General features: G+C 36.3%; 3 protein-coding genes and 1 pseudogene across 5 annotated transcripts; 2 read left to right on the forward strand and 2 right to left on the reverse strand.

Moving 5' to 3' along the window:
- On the reverse strand, window positions 474-6,837 carry LOC18789947 (inositol transporter 1). 2 transcript variants are annotated; one of them, XM_020553840.1, is made up of 7 exons: window positions 6,446-6,837; window positions 6,187-6,306; window positions 5,342-5,412; window positions 4,741-5,076; window positions 3,045-3,152; window positions 1,912-2,097; window positions 474-1,358 (listed from the first exon to the last, which is right to left on the reverse strand). In XM_020553840.1, the coding sequence occupies exons 2-7, from the start codon at window positions 6,266-6,268 to the stop codon at window positions 705-707; spliced, it is 1,437 nt and encodes a 478-aa protein (XP_020409429.1). In that variant the 5' UTR covers window positions 6,269-6,306; window positions 6,446-6,837; the 3' UTR covers window positions 474-704. The 2 variants fall into 2 exon arrangements, with proteins under 2 accessions (XP_020409429.1, XP_007227453.1); XM_007227391.2 differs by having other exon boundaries at window positions 6,187-6,837.
- LOC18793794 (UPF0235 protein At5g63440) lies at window positions 8,903-11,589 on the reverse strand. 2 transcript variants are annotated; one of them, XM_007223831.2, is made up of 7 exons: window positions 11,386-11,589; window positions 11,072-11,186; window positions 10,592-10,745; window positions 10,214-10,310; window positions 9,823-9,911; window positions 9,669-9,737; window positions 8,903-9,153 (listed from the first exon to the last, which is right to left on the reverse strand). In XM_007223831.2, the coding sequence occupies exons 1-7, from the start codon at window positions 11,498-11,500 to the stop codon at window positions 9,094-9,096; spliced, it is 699 nt and encodes a 232-aa protein (XP_007223893.1). In that variant the 5' UTR covers window positions 11,501-11,589; the 3' UTR covers window positions 8,903-9,093. The 2 variants fall into 2 exon arrangements, with proteins under 2 accessions (XP_007223893.1, XP_020410214.1); XM_020554625.1 differs by having other exon boundaries at window positions 11,072-11,178; window positions 11,386-11,497.
- LOC18790306 (elongation factor 1-delta 2) lies at window positions 11,739-13,891 on the forward strand. The gene is made up of 7 exons (XM_007223840.2): window positions 11,739-11,856; window positions 12,165-12,390; window positions 12,511-12,604; window positions 12,768-12,885; window positions 13,093-13,206; window positions 13,415-13,576; window positions 13,683-13,891. Coding segments are annotated over exons 2-7 (693 nt in total). The 5' UTR covers window positions 11,739-11,856; window positions 12,165-12,187; the 3' UTR covers window positions 13,685-13,891.
- LOC18790313 lies at window positions 14,394-18,812 on the forward strand (annotated as a pseudogene).

The raw sequence follows: 22,551 nt of genomic DNA on the forward strand, positions 1-22,551 counted from the left end.
TTATAATACTGAGGCTATAAATGGGGATTGATATAAGTTTCTATTTTATTTTTTTCTTTTTCCTTTTCTTCTCACTCGTACTCTGTTCATTTGGTTTTTATCTCGTTTAGCTAATTTCAAATCTAAATAGTTACCATATGAAGTTGGTCATGGTTCAGATAGATCCTAGAGATTATAGTCAAAATGGTTATTGTCGGAGATACCATAGACAAGAACTTGTACATTATCCGGTTCTTCTACTTGAGGGGGCAAAGAAAACGTCCAACTAAGGTTTGTTAACTCTAGTCCTCTCTTGCTAATACTTAATATATATATATTTTTTCAATACAAGAGATAGTCTAAATTACTCTAAATCAATCTAACCTACGGAGAGGAGGATTCAAACTTGGGTGCAAGAGGACGGACTCATTGCTCTGGCCAAATGGCCTAACAGCGTCTACTGCTAATGGCTAATCTTAGTTTATTAGGATCAGTGGTCGATAATTCCAGAGACTAGTTTTTAGAATAAACTTCCTAAAATGACATCCTGCCAATCCAGAAATTCTCATGGGGCACAATGGACCAGACTTACTAGTCAAAAGCTGATCTTCAAGCAAGTACTGAGAATATGTGAGGATATATATACATATTGAAACAAAATGCAAGTTCGTCTTCTACAGCAAGCACAGCTAGCAGTTCTATCAGAATATGCAAAACTGTAACACCTATGACTCATCTCCCTGCTCAAGAAGGCTCTGTGTGTTAGAACCACTGCTGCCCCAAGCCCTCTCCTTCCAAATCCTCTCCACTTCCTCGAATGTCAAGCCCTTTGTCTCGGGTAGGAACAGAATCACAAAGACAAATGCAATGACAGCCACAACCGCAATGATCAAGAAAGTTGCACCAGTTCCAATAGATTCTGCAACTGAAAGGAATGTCTGGGCCACAATCAAATTCGATATCCAATTCACAGTAGCTGACATTCCCCCACATATCCCTCTATATGCTTCAGGATATATCTCCGAGTTCACGGTCCATGGCACAGGTCCCATCCCGGGTGCAAAGAAACCAATGTACAGGGCTAAACCTATAACTGCAAGCCACCCATAAAATACACTTGTAGAACCCGATGATTGAACAAAAAAAGCAGCCGAGAGGATGAGAAGTGACACAATAACACCACTTAAGCTCGAGAGGGCCAGCTTCCTCCGGCCAAAATGGTCAATGAGATAAATGCCAAGAACTGTCCCAGCAGCATTCATGGCAGCCACTATAAGGGACAGTAAAAGAGCTAACTGGTTGGACTGAAAGCCAGCCATCTGCACAATTGTTGGGCTATAGTACATGACTGTGTTGATACCAGTGAATTGCTGAAATGCCTGAACAAGAACAAATTGTCAACACATGAGATCAAGCACTTTAAAGCAAATTAAGCGAATGGAATTCCTGATTTTTTTACATCAATAATACAAAAAAGAAGATTCAGTGAGACTAGAGGTAAAGAAAGTTCAGAAAATAAGAAGAAAAGAATTGAACTTCTTGAACTAGAACTGCAATTGGAACCTGTGCAGTTTTATATCACACAATGAAAGAACCTAAGCCTTTAGAAATGCCATGAGCAAAGAAAAAAGCAACTGCAGGAGTCATAATTTTCAAAGGTAACTTTCCACATAAATAATTAGTGGAAATCATGGAAATGCTCACTTCTTCTGAAGTACTATGAAGTATGAACGACAATTAGTTGCAACCTGTGACAGAACCCTAACAAGACTGAAACAAAAGAAATAGTTCACATACATCTTTAAATGCAATGGAAATCTACCAAGTTGAAGTAGCAACACATAGTGAAATTAGTGTTCCATGGCATTCTAGAAACAAGAATGAAATCCTAGTTTGGTAACATGAGTATTTCAAATAAACACCTCATCCTACCTGAAGTCCGGCCCCAGCCAGAAAAGCAAGTCTGATTTCTTTTACTTTGAAAACATTCCAGTAGCTAACATCCTTCTTCTTATGGTGCTCTTCCTCTGCTTGAGAAGCGAGGTAATCTATTTCGTCCTCTAAGCGAGACAAATTATAAATTTTGGACATCACAGCAATGGCTGTTTCTTTATCATCCTGCAAATTAGGATAAAAAATTTAAATTGATTATGCATGAAGAAAGAAACTGCTGGAGATGGAGGAGAGGATAGAGTAGAGCATAAAAACTGCTTTAGCTTTATAGTTATGCAAATTCCATCCTCCTGCCTGACAGCTTCATAACAAGTTGTCCAGTTGACTTTGTCACATTATATACACTTTCATATTACTATCCACAGTTTTTTCTCAACCTTTTCTTCATCATCAGTCTTAATTTAAATTATACTGCGTATGTGCGTGTGGGAGAGCATGTGCAGGTCTGGTTTTATGAAGACACGTTATGTCTTTATATCTTGGAGGCGCATAATTCCATCTAATTTGTAACTATGTGTAAGTTGTTGAAATGGCAAGGCATGTGATGCCCACCTATGTCGTTTTGTGAATACAGGCTTATGATGTCATAAGGTTTGTAGGAACATAACCCGAAGTTTTTAAAGTAGGCAATAACATTTCTAGTTATTCTTCAAATAGAGTATTAACATCCAAAGATTTCAAAGTTTTAGTTCAAAGTTTAAGGCAAATCAACCCTCTACCTATTTGAGCTGGAGTGTTTGAGGCTATTGAAGATGTTGATGATTATCTTGAAAGAAATTCAAGGCTTGATGGCATGGCAAAATCATTCACGGCGGCATAACCACAAATCTAATTTACTTTGTGTTTCTTTTTTTATACTTTTAAGCTCTTTTATATTTTTAATTTCTTAATGTTATTCATGAGGTATGTAACAAGTTGGGCATGATCATCAATGCTCCAGCTTGAGAGCGAGTGTTCAAGAAAGAAGTGATACTGTAATCATGGATACTAAAATTGGTTACCTAGTTTGTTTAGGGTGTTATCTAGTTTTGTGATTAAATGATTTGGTTTTGATTATGATTGATGTATCGCATTCTCTCCATTCTTTCTCAACCCATGGAGTGATAAGTTACCTTCATAAAAAGCCATCGAGGAGACTCTGGTAGACAGAGCATGAGAGAGAACTGAATGACAGCTGGAACACCTGATACTCCAAGCATCCATCGCCATGTCCCAGGGACCTGCATTGGCACAACGGTGTTAATATGGAATAAGAGAAAGTGAGATCTATCATGCCACAGAAAGTTACACAAATTAAACTAACCCATGCACCAATGCCAAAAACACTAAGTAAACATATGAAATATGATATCAACACTTTAGAAGGCAGTGATCAAACTCCCAAGTAGATTGCATATAAAACATTAATGTCATTCAGTTTATCAAGCAAACATTTAAAATATACAATATTTCAGAACTACTCATATTTATGTTACTTGTACTGGGTAATATCTTGAAACTATACATGCAACACAATACTAAGCAAAAGAAAAAGCATGTGAAGAACTAGATATTGTCCTCCAACAAATTTCTAGCCTTATACTTGAAATCTGTATTTAATGACTTGTTTCTTCACCTTCAAAGCTCCAACAAGGATTCATTTTCTTTTCTTTGAAAGTGGATTCTTCTTTTGTTTCTGAAGAAGAAAAGTAAAAGCACGAAAAGAAGAATCCATCTTTTTCTTATTTCCAGACACAGTAAAGTGGAATAATAACATTAATAAAACTTCTAACTCTAACATGACAACGTAAACTGTTGCTAATAACTTTAAGTGAAGAAAAATAAGCTATTCTTCCTTGATCAGATACACTACACTAAGTACTAGCATGCTTTCAACAATCAAAGCACCATGCATTATCTAACTTAGACAGGAAAGAACAGAAGAGATTCCTTCAGTAATGTCTTTCAGCCCCAAACTCTTATCCTGATGCTGCCCCTTCAAAACTGCAAAAGTGGAACCTTTCTCCTGCAATAACTTTTGCATAAAAGACAAGTACAATAAACCCAGCAGCTTATTATTTTAAAAAATCAGTTTGAATTTCTACTGGGGCAAATGGTTCAAATAAAAGATATATACGAAACAATAATGGCAGAGATTCATACCCTCAATATCTCATGATCAATTATCAGATAATCTTTCAAGTACATCTTCACTGTCCTGTCATTCAGTAATTTTAATGGGGAAAAATCTCATTTTCCATTTCAGATTCGATGAAAACCAAGATCCTACTTTGACCAAGTGAAAATGAGACCAACATATATAACACCCAACCATTCACATAATATGCTCAAATTCACATAACGGTCAATTTCTTTAATTAGCTATTTGTTTCCTCTCTTTTTTATGGAAAGAACATCTTAGTTGTCTAACCTCTTGCAGAATCGGGCAGGTTGACTAATTTATGTAAGAAACATCCACAATTACGATAAGCACACAAAAAAGAAGAAGTTTCTCTTCTGAATTTGAGCAATTTGATAAGCATTACAAAACCTCAATCCCGGTGAATAAATCATGAAGTGGTAAAATAAAAGAAACAAAATAGCCTTATTAAACACAGCCAATTGGTAGCCACAGCTCCCCAAAATGTTGTAACTAAAAGCCAAAAACACTTCGCAGAAAGACTATTCCAATATAATACTAGAATAACAAAAACAAACTATTGGTTCCAAGGGAAATAAGGTTTCTTTGAGGAAAGTATAAACACGTTATTCAATAAGTACTGGAAGATGATGAAAGGAAAACAAATGGCCAAGTAAGATAATTCTAACCTCTGTAAAACCGAGATTAACAAGGTAGGAAAGAAACTGGCCACCAGTTATCATAAGAACATTCGTGCTCACTAGTCCTCCCCTTATTTCTGATGGGGATGCCTCTGCGATGTAAACAGGAGCAGTGACAGATGCCACACCCACACCGAGGCCGACCAGAAGTCGCCCCAATATAAGAACATATGGATCTGGAGCAGCAGCCATGACAATCGCCCCAAGAGTAAATATAATATCAGCAAGAAGAGTAGCCTTCTTACGTCCATAAGCATCATTAATCCAACCCCCTGCAGCTGCCCCAATTATAGCACCAACAATGGCCATGCTGACAATTGTTTCCTGCCAACTTAAATACTCAGAGTGATTCAAAGAAGAAAAGGCATGAATGTTTACATTTTTTTCTTTTTGCAGCTATAAAGAACTTAACAAACAAAATCAGGTAAAGCTCATTCTCTTCCTCTACTCGGATCCCCTCTCAACCATATGTTAGGGAAAAAGAAATGGTCCTATTTCCCTGTACTCTTCTCACTCTTGACAAAAATCAGAACCATGTGATATCTCCACTCCAAGAGAAAGCTTTACCATAAAAATTAAATGCTTGTACCTGAAGGAAACTACTGTCTTTCACAGCCTCAAAATCATCTTTGATATACAGAAGTGCCCCCGATATCACACCTGCAATCAATATCACCAATGTGAAAACATATTCAGAGAAAAAGAAAAAGAAAAAGGAAGTGAGAGCTGTATAACTAAAGAGAAGTAGGGCGGCCACTAAACCATGTTGATATCAAGTTCATACGTAGTATATTCTCAGAAAGAAGGTAACAGGGCCTACTAAGGAAATGCAGAATACAGAATATAAACCTTGAGAGTCCACAGATTCAAAATCAGGGTTAATTGCATTCTGCATCCATAAAATATAGGTAAAATTTCAATTTGGTGCTTGACTTGCAAAGCATTATGGAAGTCAAATATTAACAAGCACAAATGTTATGATCTTAGTTACATTTGGCATAAGTTTTAGTGCAGATGTTGATTCTTAACACACACAGAAAAAAAGATAGGACAAAATTGCCCAATCATAATGGAGGGAAAGTAAGATTACTTCTTAAACAATGCTTGTTAAATGTGAACTTAAAGAAAAGAAGAAATGCCACACAACAGAAATTTGATTAATCCTTGAGCTTATTCAATAACTTAGTACTCAAACAACAGCAACAGAAAAACAAAATTAAAACAAAAAACAGCAACAGAAACCATAACTATGGCACCGTGATCAAACCCAAATTTTTCTCCTGTTACTAATTATACGTACAGGGTAAGTTTAAATACAAGTATATACGTACAGGGCATGTATAAATACGAGTATACACATAGAGAGACATGTATGTATATATCTATGAGAGTTTGTATCAGGACTATAAGAGTAAGAATTGGCTGCAGTAGTACCTGTGTCGTAGCCAAAGAGAAGCCCACCAATCCCAGCAACTACAGTCAAACGGAGAATGTAAGGATTCTTGAAATAGAACATTTTCCTCTCTGGATGCAAATCCAAGTACCCTGAGCTCCCTGGCATCGAATCGAGCGTCATCCTCTCTCTTCCTCTGAGCTACCAAGCCTCAGGAGCAGAGAACCAAACACAATTTCGAAAATACAGAAGAGAAATTCAAGCAAAAAAATCGAGAATTTCAACTTCCTCTGAACTTACCAACCGAAAAAATTACGGGGTTGTGATTTTCCTATGCTGATTTTTACACGAAACCCCTACAATTTAATCGAGTGCGGAAGCTAAAATAGGGGCAAGAAGAGCTCCGTTTTAAACAATGGAGGTATGATTTTTTACTCAGATCAAGCTTCTCCTTGTTTATGAGACGATTCGAAAATCTGATCCTCCAGTTCTGAATTGCAAAGTTCGCAAGATTTTCCCGAGAAAATGGAGAAAGATTTTCCGAGAAAATGTAGGTGGTGATGTCTTGGCGTTCCAATTTTGGTCCGCCAAGTAAGAAATTTTAAAGACTGAGATGCCAAATTTGGAAACGGAAAATTTTGACGACAGAGTTTTTTTCTATTACGGAGCTGTTGTGCATCAACAAAAAAACAAACTTGTAACAAGATAGCAGTGTCTTTCTATCCGACTAATAACACCAAGTGTCATTGCGTTATTGTTCGAAAATAATAAAACAGTGTTATCTCCGTTGTATGAAATTTCTTATGCTTCACAGACCAATCAAATGCGAGCTTTTAGTGGGATTTATTTATTTTAGTATGAGTTTTTGCTTCTTTTTTTTTTTCCAATAGGAATTTTAGTATGACTTCGGGAAATTTCTTTACATGCACTAGATTTATGAATTATTGGTTAGGTGACCATAAAATAAGACTTTATTTTTATTTTTTATATAAGATATTTTCTATTGAGAGGGACAATAATATATTAAACTCATACACACTAAATGGATGCTATGACTCAAACTCATAACCTTACCTGAAGAATCAATTGCTCCAAACCACTACACTTGTAGGCCTTTTGTAATAAGGTATGTATTATAAGAGGGTTTTTGTATACACTTGTACGCATTTATTGCTTTATGTGTATGCAACTCAAATTTTACAATGTGGTTAAGATTATATTTTGAGTAGCATAGATGTTAAATATGTCATGGTTCTAGTCGTTTCATGTGTTCTTTTTCTTATTTTAGGACTCTTAAGGATTCTTAATGATATATTTTGTTTTTGTGTGAGTAATATTTTGTCATTATTGCATTATCACCTTGAGTAAGAATGTGTTTTTTTTAAAGGTCAAAAGTGTCAGAACGTGATAGGTCAAAATTTCTAATTTTACCATTGTTACTGGTAAGTGATAAAATAAAAGAAGAGATTGAAGCAAAGATTGGTTATAAAAACACAAATCAAGCTGAAGAGATAAATGGTAAAAAAATAAAAATAAAAAATAATTGAAGGTTGCTAATGAATGATACAGAATAGACAGATGGGCAAATCCTGCATTGGAATTTGGATCATACATATACGGTAGTTGGAATATGGAAAACTAAAAGAAGAAAAGAAACAAAATAACTGAAGGTTCCTATAATAAAAAATAAAATAAATTGTTAAAGCTTTTCGGTTTTTATTGCATCTAAAATATTTCTTGAAGAATCGTGACATTTTTCTGTGGATAAGAATACAACCGTTTTCTTGTGAAGCATCAAATTCAATCCATTTTGTTGGGCTTTGGCGCCATTTGGCTACCTGTTTTTTGTTGTCTAGCAAGCTATTGGAAATTGGCCTTATCTGTATCATGTGGGTCAAACGTGGCAATTAGAAAATGGAAAGAGCATCAATGTTGGGGATTATAGTACGCGCGTGAGTTCTTAATGTTTTTGTGTACTCGCGTTCAGGCTCGTTTGGGCCTCCGGCGGGCTAGTTTCTGAAGGGTAGGTTGGGAATTTCGAAAAACAAGTTGTGGATGGGTGATTTCTGACGCGAGTAGCTGTGCCGTCTGCGCTTGGTTGTCCGGGACACAGGAAACGTGTGGCTGCTGTGATTTTGTCAGAGGATAATGTACTGTTCTAGCGCGTTGTTGGGACGCTCTGTGATGTGGACTGCCTACCTCGCCACCAGTTTATTGGTTTTTTTGTTTATGTGGAAAAGAAAATTACACTAGCTCCAGATCCCACGCTCTGAAAACAGCCATGCTGATGCCCTAGCAGGTCGGCTTTGGCACTAGACTAGAGCATCGGTCGAGTCTTGCGAGGTTATAACATATATGATACTTAGAATTGATGGAATATTATTTGAAATTCACGGAATATTAGTAGAATTGACGGAATATTAGTAGAATTGGGGCTAAGAATAAAGGCGAGCTATATAGGTATTGGTGTTACTTTGTACAAGATGACGAAATTTGATCATAGACTTCTTACATGCCACTCCATGTTTAGTATGCCATTGCGAAAAGTATACGAAATATAATGTGTTCTTAAAAATGATCTAAAATGTAACTCTGGATCCTAGCATAAGTGGTTTCATTTTCAAGAAATTTAGATTCAATTGGAGGGCAAAATTTCTTAATTTCTCCCCGACTCCTATTCTCGTTCACAAAGTTCACATGCGCATAACTAGTAACTACTCCAATTGACCAATTCTTGATTAATAGCAAAGGCAAGACTACATACAGAATTAACTGGAATTATCATAAAATAGACTCAGGTTGTACAATTGAATTTTTGACATTGCAACATTGGATTACAACAATCACAACTAACTGAAGAATAATTTGAAGTCCAGGATGTCCAGGGTAAACGTACAAGTTGAATGGATCTTATCTTTCATTACAATTGACATGTAAATTGTACAACCTCAAGGTTGAACAGCCTCCAGAAGTTTCTCATATACTTGCCTAGCAGACAAATCCTCCACCTGCAATAATCACCAAATGATAATGAAGAAGGCCAAGCAAGATCAGCTTAAGCAGTTTCTTAGTTAAATTGGCATCCTAACTCATACACAATTCAGGGGTCTATTGCATACATAGCTTCTATCAGGATGCCGCCCAAGTGAGGTTCCCTAAATGAATTGTAGTTGCTCTTATTTTATAAGCAGTCGAATAAATTAGTTAAGGAAGAAATACCATGTCTTGTTTTTATCTATGTTGCCAAAGTAGAAATGTTTGTGCAACAATACAGTAAATCGGGGAATAGTGCATGGCAGCAAAATTATTGTATACAATGCTCTGAATTTTTTTATGACGAAAATGATAATGTTCTCCTTAACAAAGGCACATTTGAAACAGAATATGATACACCCAAGCTGCCACCAACACCGACACCCACGCCCACGAGAGAGAGAGAGAGAGAGAGAGAGAGAGAGAGAGAGAGAGAGAGAGAGAGAGAGAGAGAGAGAGAGAGAGAGAGAGTAAAACTTGTTTAACTCACCACAAGGAGTTTCGATTTATTATTCCACCCTCTCTGAAGAGTCATCTGGTTTAGTCTCAGACCCAACACCTGTGTAAAAAGCAAGTATTAGATTTACACGTTCGAAAAGATTGGCTTCTTAGGTTAAACAGCCTAAGATGAAATAGAATCATACTTTGCCCATGAACTCCAAGAGTTCATTGTTTGCTTCTCCCCGAGCTGCAGGTGCAGCCACAGTAACTCTAACATCATCAGCATTCACTCCTGTCATAAGAGAAAAAAGTGGGAACATGAAATTTATGTCAAGGAACCAATAATTTAAAATATAATCAGTCATTTAAATTTATGGTAAAAAAAGACTTTTTTTTGGCGAAGCGAACACAGCCCTCGTAGAGGTATATATATATAGATATCAAACTTAAAAGTCAGCAAGGACTAGTGCTCAGCACACACAAAATCCAAAAAAATCAAAAGAAGTATATGCAATAATTGACTTATGATTTCCATTCGAACTAACGAGTTGCATGCTAAAAATATGACATAAATACATTAAAAATTTCGGTTACTTGTGATTGCTGACCGTTGTGCACGGTCTTCCACTTCTATAGCCACTTGAACGAGTCCCCCATCTAGGTTTGAAATGCAGGGTGGCACAGGAGCATCCTACATCACATATCAGACTACCCAATTAGGAAATTTGGATCACACTGTAGTAGACAGTAGTCTGAACTGCCATGCTCAAGCAGAGACAAACTTTCTTAATAGTTTCCCAAAATGTTTACAACCCAACAGATGGATACAATGAGAAATAAGCTCCTATTTCCCTTAATTTATAAGAAAGAACACAATTTCCGAATGCAAACTAAATATGAGAACGCGAGACAGTTTTTTTCACAATCAAGTCAACAGATGATGACACAAAGCCTTTATAAACTATCTTATACCTGTGGGTTGGTTTCAGCAGCAACCGTGCTTAGAGCACCATCAACAACATATATGAAAGAAGCACCTTCCAAATCTTCTTCTGAGCGATAGAAAACAAAGAGTCCACAACCCACACAGTTCATGCGAAATTGCTTCTCCATTTTCCCCTCACCCCTGGATTAATAACGATCAAGATTTCAAAATATGAACTACGATGATACTATCACATAATAATTGTACTTGAAAAAAATCATTAAACTCTATCTTGATTGAAGAACATAATGCACTGACAGGACAATCTCAAGGAAGAACATACGTATGAAAAGGTGCAGAAACAAAATAGTTTCTCAGAAACTGTCAGACAAACTGAGGTACAAGAAACTGAAGGCAGGTGATCAGCCACTGTTAACACACATCAGTAAAAATCCAATTGTTTTCTTCTTCTTACAAACTGTATAACACTAAAGATATCATACTTTCATTAGAAGAAGAAAAAGAACCTTTTCAATACAACTTTTCCAGCCTCAGCAATGTTAAGCCTTGCAAGATGTTTGCTCTTGTCCAACACATAAGCTTTGTCAGTCTTCCTTTTGGGCATTTTCTGCAACTGGGTATCTTACACAACACACACTTCAGTATAATATAAACTGCTTGCCCAAAAATATTATTCAACAAACTCTCTTTTAACAACAACCATTATGAAAAATCCAATACCAATTAAAATGAGCAATTATACCAATTTCTTTTTTTAAACAAATTAATTTCTGCTCAAACAATAACCCAACTACAATCAAGAGAGAGAGAGAGAGAGAACCAGTTATGAGTAGGTGAGATCCACAGTGCTTGCAGTAGTAGACGAAGATATCAGAGTCAGGTCCATCTGGAGCTGCGTCCTCGCTCGAATACGTGTGTGTTGTTCTCTTCGGCATCACTTTCCTCTCTTCTCTTCTCTTCTTCTTCTTCTCTTTCTTTCTAACGCTGATCGAATTGAGCACTGCTGGAGCTCCACCAAGGCACTGAAAGTGCTATTGCCAAGCTAGGATTTACTAACAGCAAGCAGAAGACTTGGACGACGTCGTTTCCATGTCATGTTATGTTCTACTGATTTAAACATGTTGGGCCGTAACCTGATTGTATCGGCTCAGCCCGCCCCGGCCCATTTAGATGACTCTATATCCGGAGACCTGTGATGGCCTAAATAATCCTTAGAAACCCTAGAGAAATCTCAACCTATTAACGGGTCATCTCTCTCTCCTCCTCTGTGTAGTAGCTCCTCCTGCTTAAGGTAAGCTCAGATCCGTTGCTCAACATCCTTACTTTTGATAAAGTCAGAGTCTTTTAGGCTATATGATTCATCAATCTCTTTAGTGTTTGAAATTGAAACAGTTTTCTAGTTTTTCTTAGATTTTCAGTTTGTTTTAAGTTTAGATTTTCAATGGTTGATAAATTTTTCCAGAATAAAATCTTCAAAAACACTTATTTTTTCAGTAACACGCGTTACATTAGTTGGCTAATTTTGGTACTTATCAGTGGGAATGTAAGTTGTAACTCATCCATGGATGAAAGACTAAATTTTTTGTATCTGGGTTGTAGGAAAATCACAAAAAGGCTTATCAATGGCAGTCACATTCCATGACATCAACTCGGCTGTTGGCCTGAAGAAATTGGATGACTACTTGCTTGCCCGCAGTTACATTACTGGCTACGAAGCTTCAAAGGATGATCTCATTGTCCATGCAGCTCTTTCAAAGCCTCCATCATCAGAATTTGTGAACGTGTCTCGGTGGTACAATCATATCACTGCACTTCTTAGGATTTCGTAAGTTCTTATAACTTGTGATGGGTTTCTTTTATCTTTATTATTAGATTATGATGGATTTCTTCAAAGCTCATATATTTGGGTTAAATCTTTGACTTATTTGATTGTCTGTTGTTGTAGTGGTGTTTCTGGACAAGGCTCTGGTGTCATTGTTGAGGGATCTGCTCCCATCACAGAGGAAGCAGTTGCTACACCTCCTGTGGCTGATACAAAGGCAAGCACTTTTCTGCCCTATTTACTGAGTTCTTATTTGGATGTCTGTTTGCTTTCTTGCTTATAATGTGGAATGTTAGGGTTGGGTTATTATTGCTTTATCCGCTTTAAGAAATTGCATACAATTGTTATGCTCATGTGTTAGAATGTGATACGGTTTTCAGGCCTCAGCTGCTGAAGACGATGATGATGTGGATCTGTTTGGTGAAGAGACTGAAGAAGAGAAGAAGGCTGCTGAAGAGCGTGCAGCTTCCATCAAGGCATCTACAAAAAAGAAAGAATGTTAGTTTCCTCACTGATTTTCATCCCTTTCATATTAGTTTCCTATTTTGTTTTCAGCCCTTTCATATTAGTTTCCTATCTTGTTTTCAGCCCTTTCATATTAGTTTCCTATCTTGTTGTCTGCCCTTTAATATATCCATCTCCTTTCCCCTTTCACTGTTATTTCTTTCGTGCTGAAGGTTTGTTGTTGTATTTTTCCATTGTCAGCTGGAAAGTCATCAGTCCTGTTGGATGTGAAGCCATGGGATGATGAAACTGACATGAAAAAGCTTGAGGAGGCAGTAAGAAGTGTTCACATTGAAGGCTTGCATTGGGGAGCATGTATGTTCTTTCATTTAAGTTAATTGCAGTTATAAGCTAAGGGCCAGATTTTCTAACCATAGTTAGCAACAAAATTTGGCCATTGATATGCACTTAATACATTAGCAATGTGGAAGTCAATGTTATGAAATTTTTAGTCCTCTTGATTGATGCTAAACCAACCTTTATGTTCCTAATTTGGTTATTTATTATCCTGTTGATTCTGCAGCCAAACTTGTAGCTGTTGGGTATGGAATAAAGAAGTTGCAAATAATGCTAACAATTGTTGATGACCTGGTCTCTGTTGACACTCTTATTGAGGAACAACTTACTGTTGAACCAATTAATGAGTATGTCCAGAGCTGTGACATTGTAGCCTTCAACAAAATATGTAAGTATATTTAAAGTTTGTAATCAAGTAATCATTTTATGGACTATTTGTTCGAGATACGAATCCTCACTGTTGATTTATCCTTACCCTTTGTTTCTCATTGCAGGATTGGAGCATTGAGTGTTCTACTGTGAGAGGGGTTGCTAGGAAGATATTTTATATCTGCTCATATCTTGTTTCTTGGGGCATGATTTGAGACTTTATATTATCTTTGGTTATGATGTATTTTAGCATTCCTTTGATGAATAATATGCCAGTCCTTTGTACGTTTGATAAGACATCAGTTTATCTTAATTCATATTCTCAGTTTTGTTATGTTGGTGCTTGGATGTTTGTTTTGTTTGCTCAAGGATTTGTTCTTTATGGTTCTCAGAAGAATCAATGGTTCAAGGATAATATCTGAATTTGATATATATGCCCCACACGACTGATATACCTAATAAAGAAAAAAACATAGTAAATTTAGGTTTTAGCCACAAAAAAATTTTCACTTTTGGAAAAAGCCAAAGCTTTTTCAAAAAAGACAGAAAAACTTCTCAACTTTCAAACTAAAGACATGTAAATGTAAAGAATTCCTTACGAAATTCAAAAATAAATAAGGACAATTTTGTCTATTTTGGCTTCTTTTAAAAAATTCCTCTCTCGTTTGGCCTTTTCCAAATCTCCCGCCAAACAGACTTCCAAATAGGCACTTATACATGTTCATTCTTTATGAAGTTGATGAATTAGTTCACTGGTGCCATTTTGAATTTAAGAATCTTTAGTTGATTTCATGATTATAATTCACACTAGCGTTTTTGGTCTCTGCAATTGTCCTATGAAGGGTGGTGCAGAAAGGGAACAAGGCCTGCTTCAGATACTAACAGAGATTGATGGATTTAAAGAGTTTACCTCACTGTATGTATTTTCTTCCTCGAATTGAAAAGGAAATTTTGTATCTTGGCTGTTAATTTTGTCTTTTTCAGGTGTTAGTTATAGGTGCAACAAATAGATTAGATATCCTTGATCCTGCTCTATTGAGAAAGGGTCGCTTTGACAAGATTATAAGAGTTGGTTTGCCATCAAAGGGTGGTGGACTGGCCATATTAAAGGTGTTTTGTTTTATTGCTTCTAGCATTAGAAACTCTAGCTTCTGAAATTTTTTTAGTCCTTGCATAACGTTCTACTTTTTATGCCAGTAGGCGCATGCTAGAAATAAATTTTTTTGTTCTGAAGAGGAGAAGGAGGTTCTCCTTCAGGAAATTGCAGAGCTTACGGAGGATTTCATGGGTGCAGAGTTGCAGAACTGTAATTTATTCCTAATTGGTAGTTAAAATTTTCAATTCAGTAGCAATAGAGTGATGCACTGATGCTTACATTTTTCCCATCACCTGACAGGAATGAAGCTGGAATTTTGACTGCCAGGAAGGACTTAGATTTCATCGGACGAGAAGAGCTTCTGGAGGCTTCGAAAAGGGTTGGTGGAGTTTTTCCCCATCCAGCTATCCCTTTTTGGGCGATATTATGCACCCCCTGTTCCCGCTCCCCTAACAACATTGCTCGAGTAAACCAATTATATAGACTGGCTTACTGCCTCACATGTTCATGTATTTGTTTATCAATTTGCAGCAAAGGGGCTCGTTTGAAACAGGTCAGGAAGATAGTACTGAAATTCCAGAGGAGCTATAACTGAGATTGGCATATCGAGAAGCAGCTGTTGCTGTCCTTACCTGCTACTTTCCTGACCCATACCACCCTTTCACTGAGGTTAATTGTTCTACTTTGTTTTACTGTGTGTTGCATGTATTTTTGTGTCTACCAACATGCTAATTTCATAGTTTCTATCTTCTTCAGACAGATATAAAATCCATTCGTAGTCAGCCAAATATGCGCTACACTGAAATATCAGGGAAGGTCTTCTCAAGAAAATCGGATTTTGTAAACTCTATAGTGTGTGCATGTCCTCGTAAGTCAAGAAAATTTGTCTTGTTAGCAAGTTTACTTTTGAGAGCTGTGTTTGCCTTTCTTTCTCATCATGCTGGAGTTTTTTTTATAAATATGTTTCTCTTTCACTCATTTGAATATCTTAAAAATGGTTAATCTTGTATCACACAAATATTACAATAACATATGTTCGATCATCCTGTGACGTGTTTTCTGTAGACTCTAGCGTTCATGGACCAAGCTCGAGTGCATATGTGAAAACCTGCATTCAAACTGTGTTTTAATTTTTGAAAATTTTTTGGTCTTTTTTGGTCCAAAGAGAAGTGTCCGTGGTAAATTGGTAATGCAATAATTAGGAAATTAAAAGAGATTAGTTTTTGATATATCGATTTATGAGCCCATCTACTAACTCCAAAAATTATCTGTCACAGACGCACACCCTTGCACTGTCCTGCATCATGAGCAAACCTTTGTAGGCAACCTTCAACCAATCCTAGCAACTATGATTGAACTTGACTAGACAGATTTGTGCTAGGAAATTGCCAATTGCAATATATTCCCTTGAAAATTTTATTAACCAAGTTCTGAGTTTATTGTTTCTTAGGAATTTGGGTTGTATGATTTAAGAGTGTGTTAGCTCAGCTTTTTTCCCTCATTTGTTGTGGTCACTTAGTATAATTGCTATTAACTTTTTGCCAGAGGAGTTGATAATGAACCCCTTTTTACTTGTTCATTTCAAGCGGACACCATGTATGCTGTTATCTCATGTTTCAGGAAAATTGGGGGTTTGTTGGGTCTCTAGAAAAATACAGTAGAATACCCTCAACCTCATTTCTTATGTACAAAATAAATCTTAAAAATTATTTGATTTTTTAATCATAATAAACCTATACAATCTGAGAGGAGATTACAAAGGGTGTTATCTAAGCCCGTGGAGAATGGTTCTTTAAGTTTATAGAAAGCATTCAAACTACTTGAACTTTACTGCTAAGATTTTAGGGTTAGGATAAGCGACAGCTTATTGATATAAAATCAAAGTAGCACCTACAGCTGAATTTAGGCCTGAAGTGACCCCATGTCTACTGGTTTTGGTCCACATGACTTATGCATCAGTGCTTTTGATGTTGAACCAGGAGTTGTATGGCTCACTCCTTGATATGAACCGGATTATTAACCAATGGTACCCGGATGAATTTATTCTGCTTCTGCTTCTGTTGATTTTTTACTTTTTGGTTTTCTTGTTAAATCTAATCGTACAACTGCAGAAAGGAAGTGATATGGCTTGCTGATTGCCCTAATTTGTAGCTAGAGTTATTGAGGAGGAGATGTTTGGAGTTGACAACTTGTGTTGGATCTCTCCAAAGGCCACATTAGAAGCTTCAAGGCTTGCAGAATTTCTTATTCTGCAGAAAGGAATGACAGCATATGGGAAAGCTTACTACAGGAATCAAAGTGATCTTGTGCCAAATGTATGCTTCATAGATTTGAGTCACATACAGTATCATTTCAGAAAAAAATTATTTTCTGGAGGACCCAAATAGCTTCAGTAATTTGTGAATTTAAAACAGCTTGCAGCCAAGCTTGAAGCACTTCGAGATGAATATGTGTTAAGCTGAGGACAAATGTTCATCTGTACTAAGGGAGTACCATTCAGCTGTAGAGACAATTACAGGTTATTAATCTGTTTGATTCAATTTAAAATTAAAAAATAAGTAAGTTGCTGTTGGTTAGACTTTGATTGTGTGAGAGGTTGAGCTTCCATATTTAGTCAAGTTGTAATCATGCACTACTTCGTGGTTGGCTCAATGCTTTCATGTCATGCAGTACTTGAAAAGGGAGAGATTAAAGCTGAAGAAATTTGGGACATATATAAAGGTCTCCTTGGATACTTCAGGTAGATCTTAAACATAGTGTTGGATAGTAATTGTTATGGCCTGCTGTATTTGTGGGCTCGTCTTTTTCAAATGGATAGGTGTTGAATTTCTTAATGTTAACATGATAATTCTGGACATAATTATTTTGAAGTGGAGTGAGGTATCTGAAACTATTTTCTTTCATTTTTTTTCGTATGTGCTTTCCTTGTCTTTCCTCTCATTCATCAGTAGTTTATGTTTATTCTAAATTAATGCGGCTGACAATTCAAATGAAAAGCTATCTTTTATTGATCTATATAAATGTGAGTTCACCCTTCTGTGATTCTTAGTACACTCCTGCTGACCCAATATATCTTTTCCCCGTCAGTGTTGATGATGTAAGATATGTAGAGGAACCTTCATTTATCTAGAAAATGTTCACAATCTAATAGAAGTGTTTAAATTTTGGGTCCATGAATAGACGATTATTGAACTTCTATTGCCTTGGCATCTCCAGTGGTGTGTGCATTTGAAGCATTTGTTCTTGCTCATTCTTCAGCCTGCAGTGAAGCCGGTTGATGAATATGGAGCCCTAATTTACACTGGGAGATGGGGAATCCATGGGGTCACACTCCCCGGGAGAGTTACATTTTCACCTGGAAATGCTGGATTTTCAACCTTTGGCGCGCCTCGCCCTATGTAGGTATCTAGAGAATTATGCTTTACTGGGGTTTTTCTATTGCAATGTTTTATCATCATGCTAGCCAATTGTTGTCTAATTCTTTTTGCAGACCCAACGAGTCAATGATAAAACTTGGAAGCTGATAGATAACATATGGGATGAAAGGGTTCAAGAAATTAAAGCTAAAGCTTCGGCAGAGTTTGAAGAAGACAGGTCCCACAACTTTTCATGGCCAGCCATTTCTTCTGAAAGTAAGTATCTTTTCTGTACTGGAAATGCTATATTTTAATTAATTTTACTTATTATTTCCCTTTTTCACTTATCTTGAATGGCCCCCCTAATAAGTAAGTACCTTTTCTATACTGGAAATGCTACAACTTTACCTTTTTGTAGTCATATACCTAACTAGAAAATATTTCCTAGGAATGTTTGTTTTTGTTGGAAGCCCAACTTTTGTGCACTTTCCGTCATTTCACTCTTCTGGCAACATTCACACTTGTACCAGTTATACATCAGCCCTTCTGCCCATATAGCCTGCGAAATGTAATTCAACTAAGCAATAGTAACATGTTTTAAGATTTATTTCAACCATGCTTTTACCATAAACACTGAGCAGGGATTTTTCATGAAGTCCACTGCACTTAAGGGGTGCAGCCTAACATGCAAAACACTTTCCTTGGTAAAAGGGTATTTTCCTAGGTTGACATTCGCAGGGTCCTTGTTTTTAGTGAATCCATTGAATTCATTTCGCTAACATGTAGAATCTCTGATATTGTTTCCTTAGCAGGAATGTTTCTTGTAAAAAGCCTGTTTTGTGAGATCAGAGGATGGTTGAACTCAGGATTTATCCTCAAGTATATAGGATGGAGTTGGCGGCATTGTCGGATGGATTTCAACGAAGATGACTGTTCTGTGCTATGACAAAAAAGTACAGGTAATCATAATCATCATCTGGTGAACTGTAGTTTATAGAACAGGTTATCAAGACATTCAAAGTGATACTAAAAGTAGGGGTTCGAACAAAATTAATTTGTTGATGATACGAGTGCGTTATGAAAAGCAGCAGTTTTGAAATGGTACTGCATGCAGGGCAGTTTTTATTACTTTGAAATGAGTTACCAATACATTCATATGAGCTACAGCTTTACTGAGGAGAAGCAGCTCTAGAATTTATTTCCCAGGGAACAAAAGAGGCTTTTATAGGAAGGAACTGAGGCTTTTATAGGAAGGAACTGAGGCTTGATGAAGTGTATTAATTCCAGGACTTCCGCTTAATGCACTTTCTGGACTTCCGCTTAATGCACTTTCTTCTCCACCTGCTATGAGCTCTCCGTACGGGTTTAAAAACTTTTCCTGTTTTCTTTTTATAAGAAGCATTAACATATGAACCAAAGAGAGGACTTGGAGGCCATTGTGGCAGCTTTCCACAAATTTTTGCTCAGAAAATGCAGTGCATCATCATCGTTAAGTTGACAGAAAAAAAAAAAAAAAGTTATGCAACAAGACAATAAAAAGGCTAAATAATGAAGATCAAGAGCACCATTATGATTGAGTGATGTTGAGGAGAGGAGATTGGGAAGACTTTTAGTAAAAGAGTGAGAATGTTGGTCTTGCCATTTGGAAAGCATATATGAATGAAGACTTGAAAAAGTAAATAAGTTTTATCGCTGAAATACAATGCAAAACATTAGAAACATTTGCTCAACTCAGCGGTAGAGGACTGGCATAATTTTTTTTTGGGCTTCTTAGATATAGGTACATTTTCATCAAGATGTAATGGATGCAGTACACATGCTCTTTCTTTTTAATTGCAGTCCAGTCTCACCAATTAAGCAATTAGTATGTTCATAATTTTTAAAAAATTTACAGGATATGCCATTATCATAAATGGAATTATATGAAAATACTTTCCTAAAATTCAGTGTTTCCTTTTATATATATATACCTGCCTTACTGGTAAGTGCTTTTTTCTTGAGTTTTCTGAAGTAATTTTTTTTGGAGTTTTATATATATACGTACCTGCCTTCCTTATAATAGTTTTTTTTTTTTTTTTTGGTTTTCCAAAGAAATTTTGTGTGGATTTTTATCTCAGTATGAGTTTAAAGATCCATACCAAGATATTTATGAGTTCAATTACTGTCTTTCATTTTTAGGTGATCAACTTTTCTTTTTCCTCCTTTTGCACTTGATAGTGTCATTATTTATTGTCAAATACAAATTGTTGTAAATGTTTATCATTTTAATTGTATTTTACTTTTTGATAAAAGAAAATTCATTTTACTTTTCTTATTATATTAAAAATATTCATGCACATGAAAAGAAAATGGAAAATATTGAATATTAAGTCTCATTCCAACAGTCCGTAAGAATTATCTTTTTTAAACATGCAACACTACATTAGTTAATAAATTTGAACTGTCTATTAAAGGTCATGAATTATTGAAAGCGATTTGTAAATTTTAATTAATTTATGTAAGCAATATATTGATAAAATTGTATTAGTAAAATTGACTGTGGCTTTTGGTGTTTATATAATATTTGAATTTCCTAGTAGTAATAAAACAATTTACATTGTACTAGTACAAAAGGAACCATATGTAGTTATCCACTACTTAGTTGAGAAAATATTTGTCCAGTAGCCTTTTCCATTCCTAGCAGAGGTCTTACCTTAATTTTAGTTTTGATTGTTTTTTTTTTAAAAAATAAAAATTTTAAGCTTGGATTGGATGGTGAAAGACTTGGGTGCATGTGTTCTTGGGTAGATGAATACCTTATACAAATGGGTTTTTGTAGAGTTTGTGTTGTTGTCGATGACAATGACAAAGCATTCCTAGCAAAGTTTGTGCACGTTCACAGGAGCTTCTATAATGAGGGGGATTTTGGTGAGGGGGTTCAATGTGGGATTCCATCTCACCATTCATTCATTTAAAAAAATTATCTCCAACACTTTGTCGCTCTTGTTGGATGATGGGATGGACCTTCACATTGAACCCCCTCATAAAAAACCCACTCATTATAGCATTTCCGTTCCCGCAGAGCTAATAAGAGGTGTATCCATTGTTTGCCTATGTTCGAGTCCAAATAACGGGTTTGGATTGTGGACTTCCCAAGTGACCTATACTCACAATGTCTAACCATTGGCCTTGTGAATCTCCATACCTTCTACACCATAACCCACTTGTAAGCCACGGTGCATGATTTTGGCTTTGGTCCGCATGTATTGGTAGCATGATTTGGCATGGAAAGTGATAACAAATTAATAGGTTAAGTTTATGGTAACCACATTTTGGGCATGTTCTATGATGGCTTGAAGCTTGTGACTTTCATCATGGTGAAGCATGTTCATTGGTAACCAAACTTGAACCAAGGCATAGGCTTCAAGGGACATGCTCTCATAATTATGTGCTTGACATGGCTTTCAAAGGCCTTTGAGAAAAATAGGTTGGGCATGGTTTTGTTGAAGTACCTCTTCCGGGCATGACGTTGGCTAGCCGCATACATAGTGGCTTTTAGCAATACTTGGCATGTGCATGGGGACTCAGATTTCCTTTGCTTGGAATTTGGCTTTGCTTTGCATATGTTCCTTAGGCCATCTCCAAGAGTGGGCTACACAAAGGGCTACAAAAAAATAAAAAAAATAAAAAGGGCTACACCAAGGGCTACAAAAAAAATAAAATAATAAAAAAAGGCTACACAAAGTGCGAATTCCTAAAATGAGGGCCACATGTGGTCGTTTGGCCAGCTCAAGCTAAATATTTGAATGGGGCCAGCTGACATCACCTAGCTGTTACGTGACGTTAGTTAGATGTTTTTTTTTTGGTATGAATACCTTCCTCATTCTTACATAATTTCTCACAACATCTTCATCATTTTACATATTATATATCCTTCCCTAATTTCATCATTTTACATAATTTTTCACATTCTTTTACAAACTATCCTTTATCTTTTTCCATTTAAATTTATTTTTAAGTTGTTTTAAGAACAAGACAAAGACTTGAACATGACAATGTATTGTCAATTATTATTAGTTACAAATATCAAAGTTGTTTTTAAAGCAAGACGAAGACTTAAACATGACAATGTATTGTCAATTATTATTAGTTGCAAACACAAAAGACTAGCTAATAATGTCACTAGCCCGCTCATAATTCTAGTGCTTGTTTGGCCCAAAGATGTGCAACAAGATCATTTTGTAGGTTGTTGTATACGGTACGATAGCGTATCGACCTATGACGACACATGTATTCCTCTATGGGGATCCTACCAGTTCTTGGATCCCGAGGCAAATTGGACCCATCATATATTCTAGCAAGAGCTCTCCTTGACTTATTTGGGTCAACTCATCATCATTGGAATCTCCACAAGTGTAGTCATCCCATTCATCCTCTACAATCATGTTGTCCAATATAATGCACGACATCACGATGAAGTTAAGTTTTTCTAGACTCCACCCCCTTGCCGGTGCTCTAATGATTAACCATCGTGCTTGTAGAATACCAAATGCCCTTTCAACG

This window comes from Prunus persica, chromosome G1, assembly GCF_000346465.2.
Source record: "Prunus persica cultivar Lovell chromosome G1, Prunus_persica_NCBIv2, whole genome shotgun sequence".
Classification (NCBI taxonomy): domain Eukaryota; kingdom Viridiplantae; phylum Streptophyta; class Magnoliopsida; order Rosales; family Rosaceae; genus Prunus; species Prunus persica.

Bases quoted from the DNA above. Each gene is read 5' to 3' on its own strand.
- LOC18790306 (XM_007223840.2), top strand. From the start codon at position 12,188: ATGGCAGTCACATTCCATGACATCAACTCGGCTGTTGGCCTGAAGAAA. The intron at 12,391-12,510 runs GTAAGTTCTTAT...CTGTTGTTGTAG, and splicing joins ACTGCACTTCTTAGGATTTC to TGGTGTTTCTGGACAAGGCT. The intron at 13,207-13,414 runs GTATGTTCTTTC...TTGATTCTGCAG, and splicing joins AGGCTTGCATTGGGGAGCAT to CCAAACTTGTAGCTGTTGGG.
- LOC18789947 (XM_007227391.2), bottom strand. From the start codon at position 6,328: ATGACGCTCGATTCGATGCCAGGGAGCTCAGGGTACTTGGATTTGCAT. The intron at 5,413-6,186 runs GTACTACTGCAG...TATTGATTGCAG, and splicing joins TCTCTTTGGCTACGACACAG to GTGTGATATCGGGGGCACTT. The intron at 2,098-3,044 runs GTAACTTATCAC...CCTAATTTGCAG, and splicing joins CTCGATGGCTTTTTATGAAG to GATGATAAAGAAACAGCCAT.
- LOC18793794 (XM_007223831.2), bottom strand. From the start codon at position 11,500: ATGCCGAAGAGAACAACACACACGTATTCGAGCGAGGACGCAGCTCCA. The intron at 11,187-11,385 runs GTTCTCTCTCTC...GTGTTGTGTAAG, and splicing joins ATCTCACCTACTCATAACTG to ATACCCAGTTGCAGAAAATG. The intron at 9,738-9,822 runs GTATGATTCTAT...CTTTTTACACAG, and splicing joins TCTTGGAGTTCATGGGCAAA to GTGTTGGGTCTGAGACTAAA.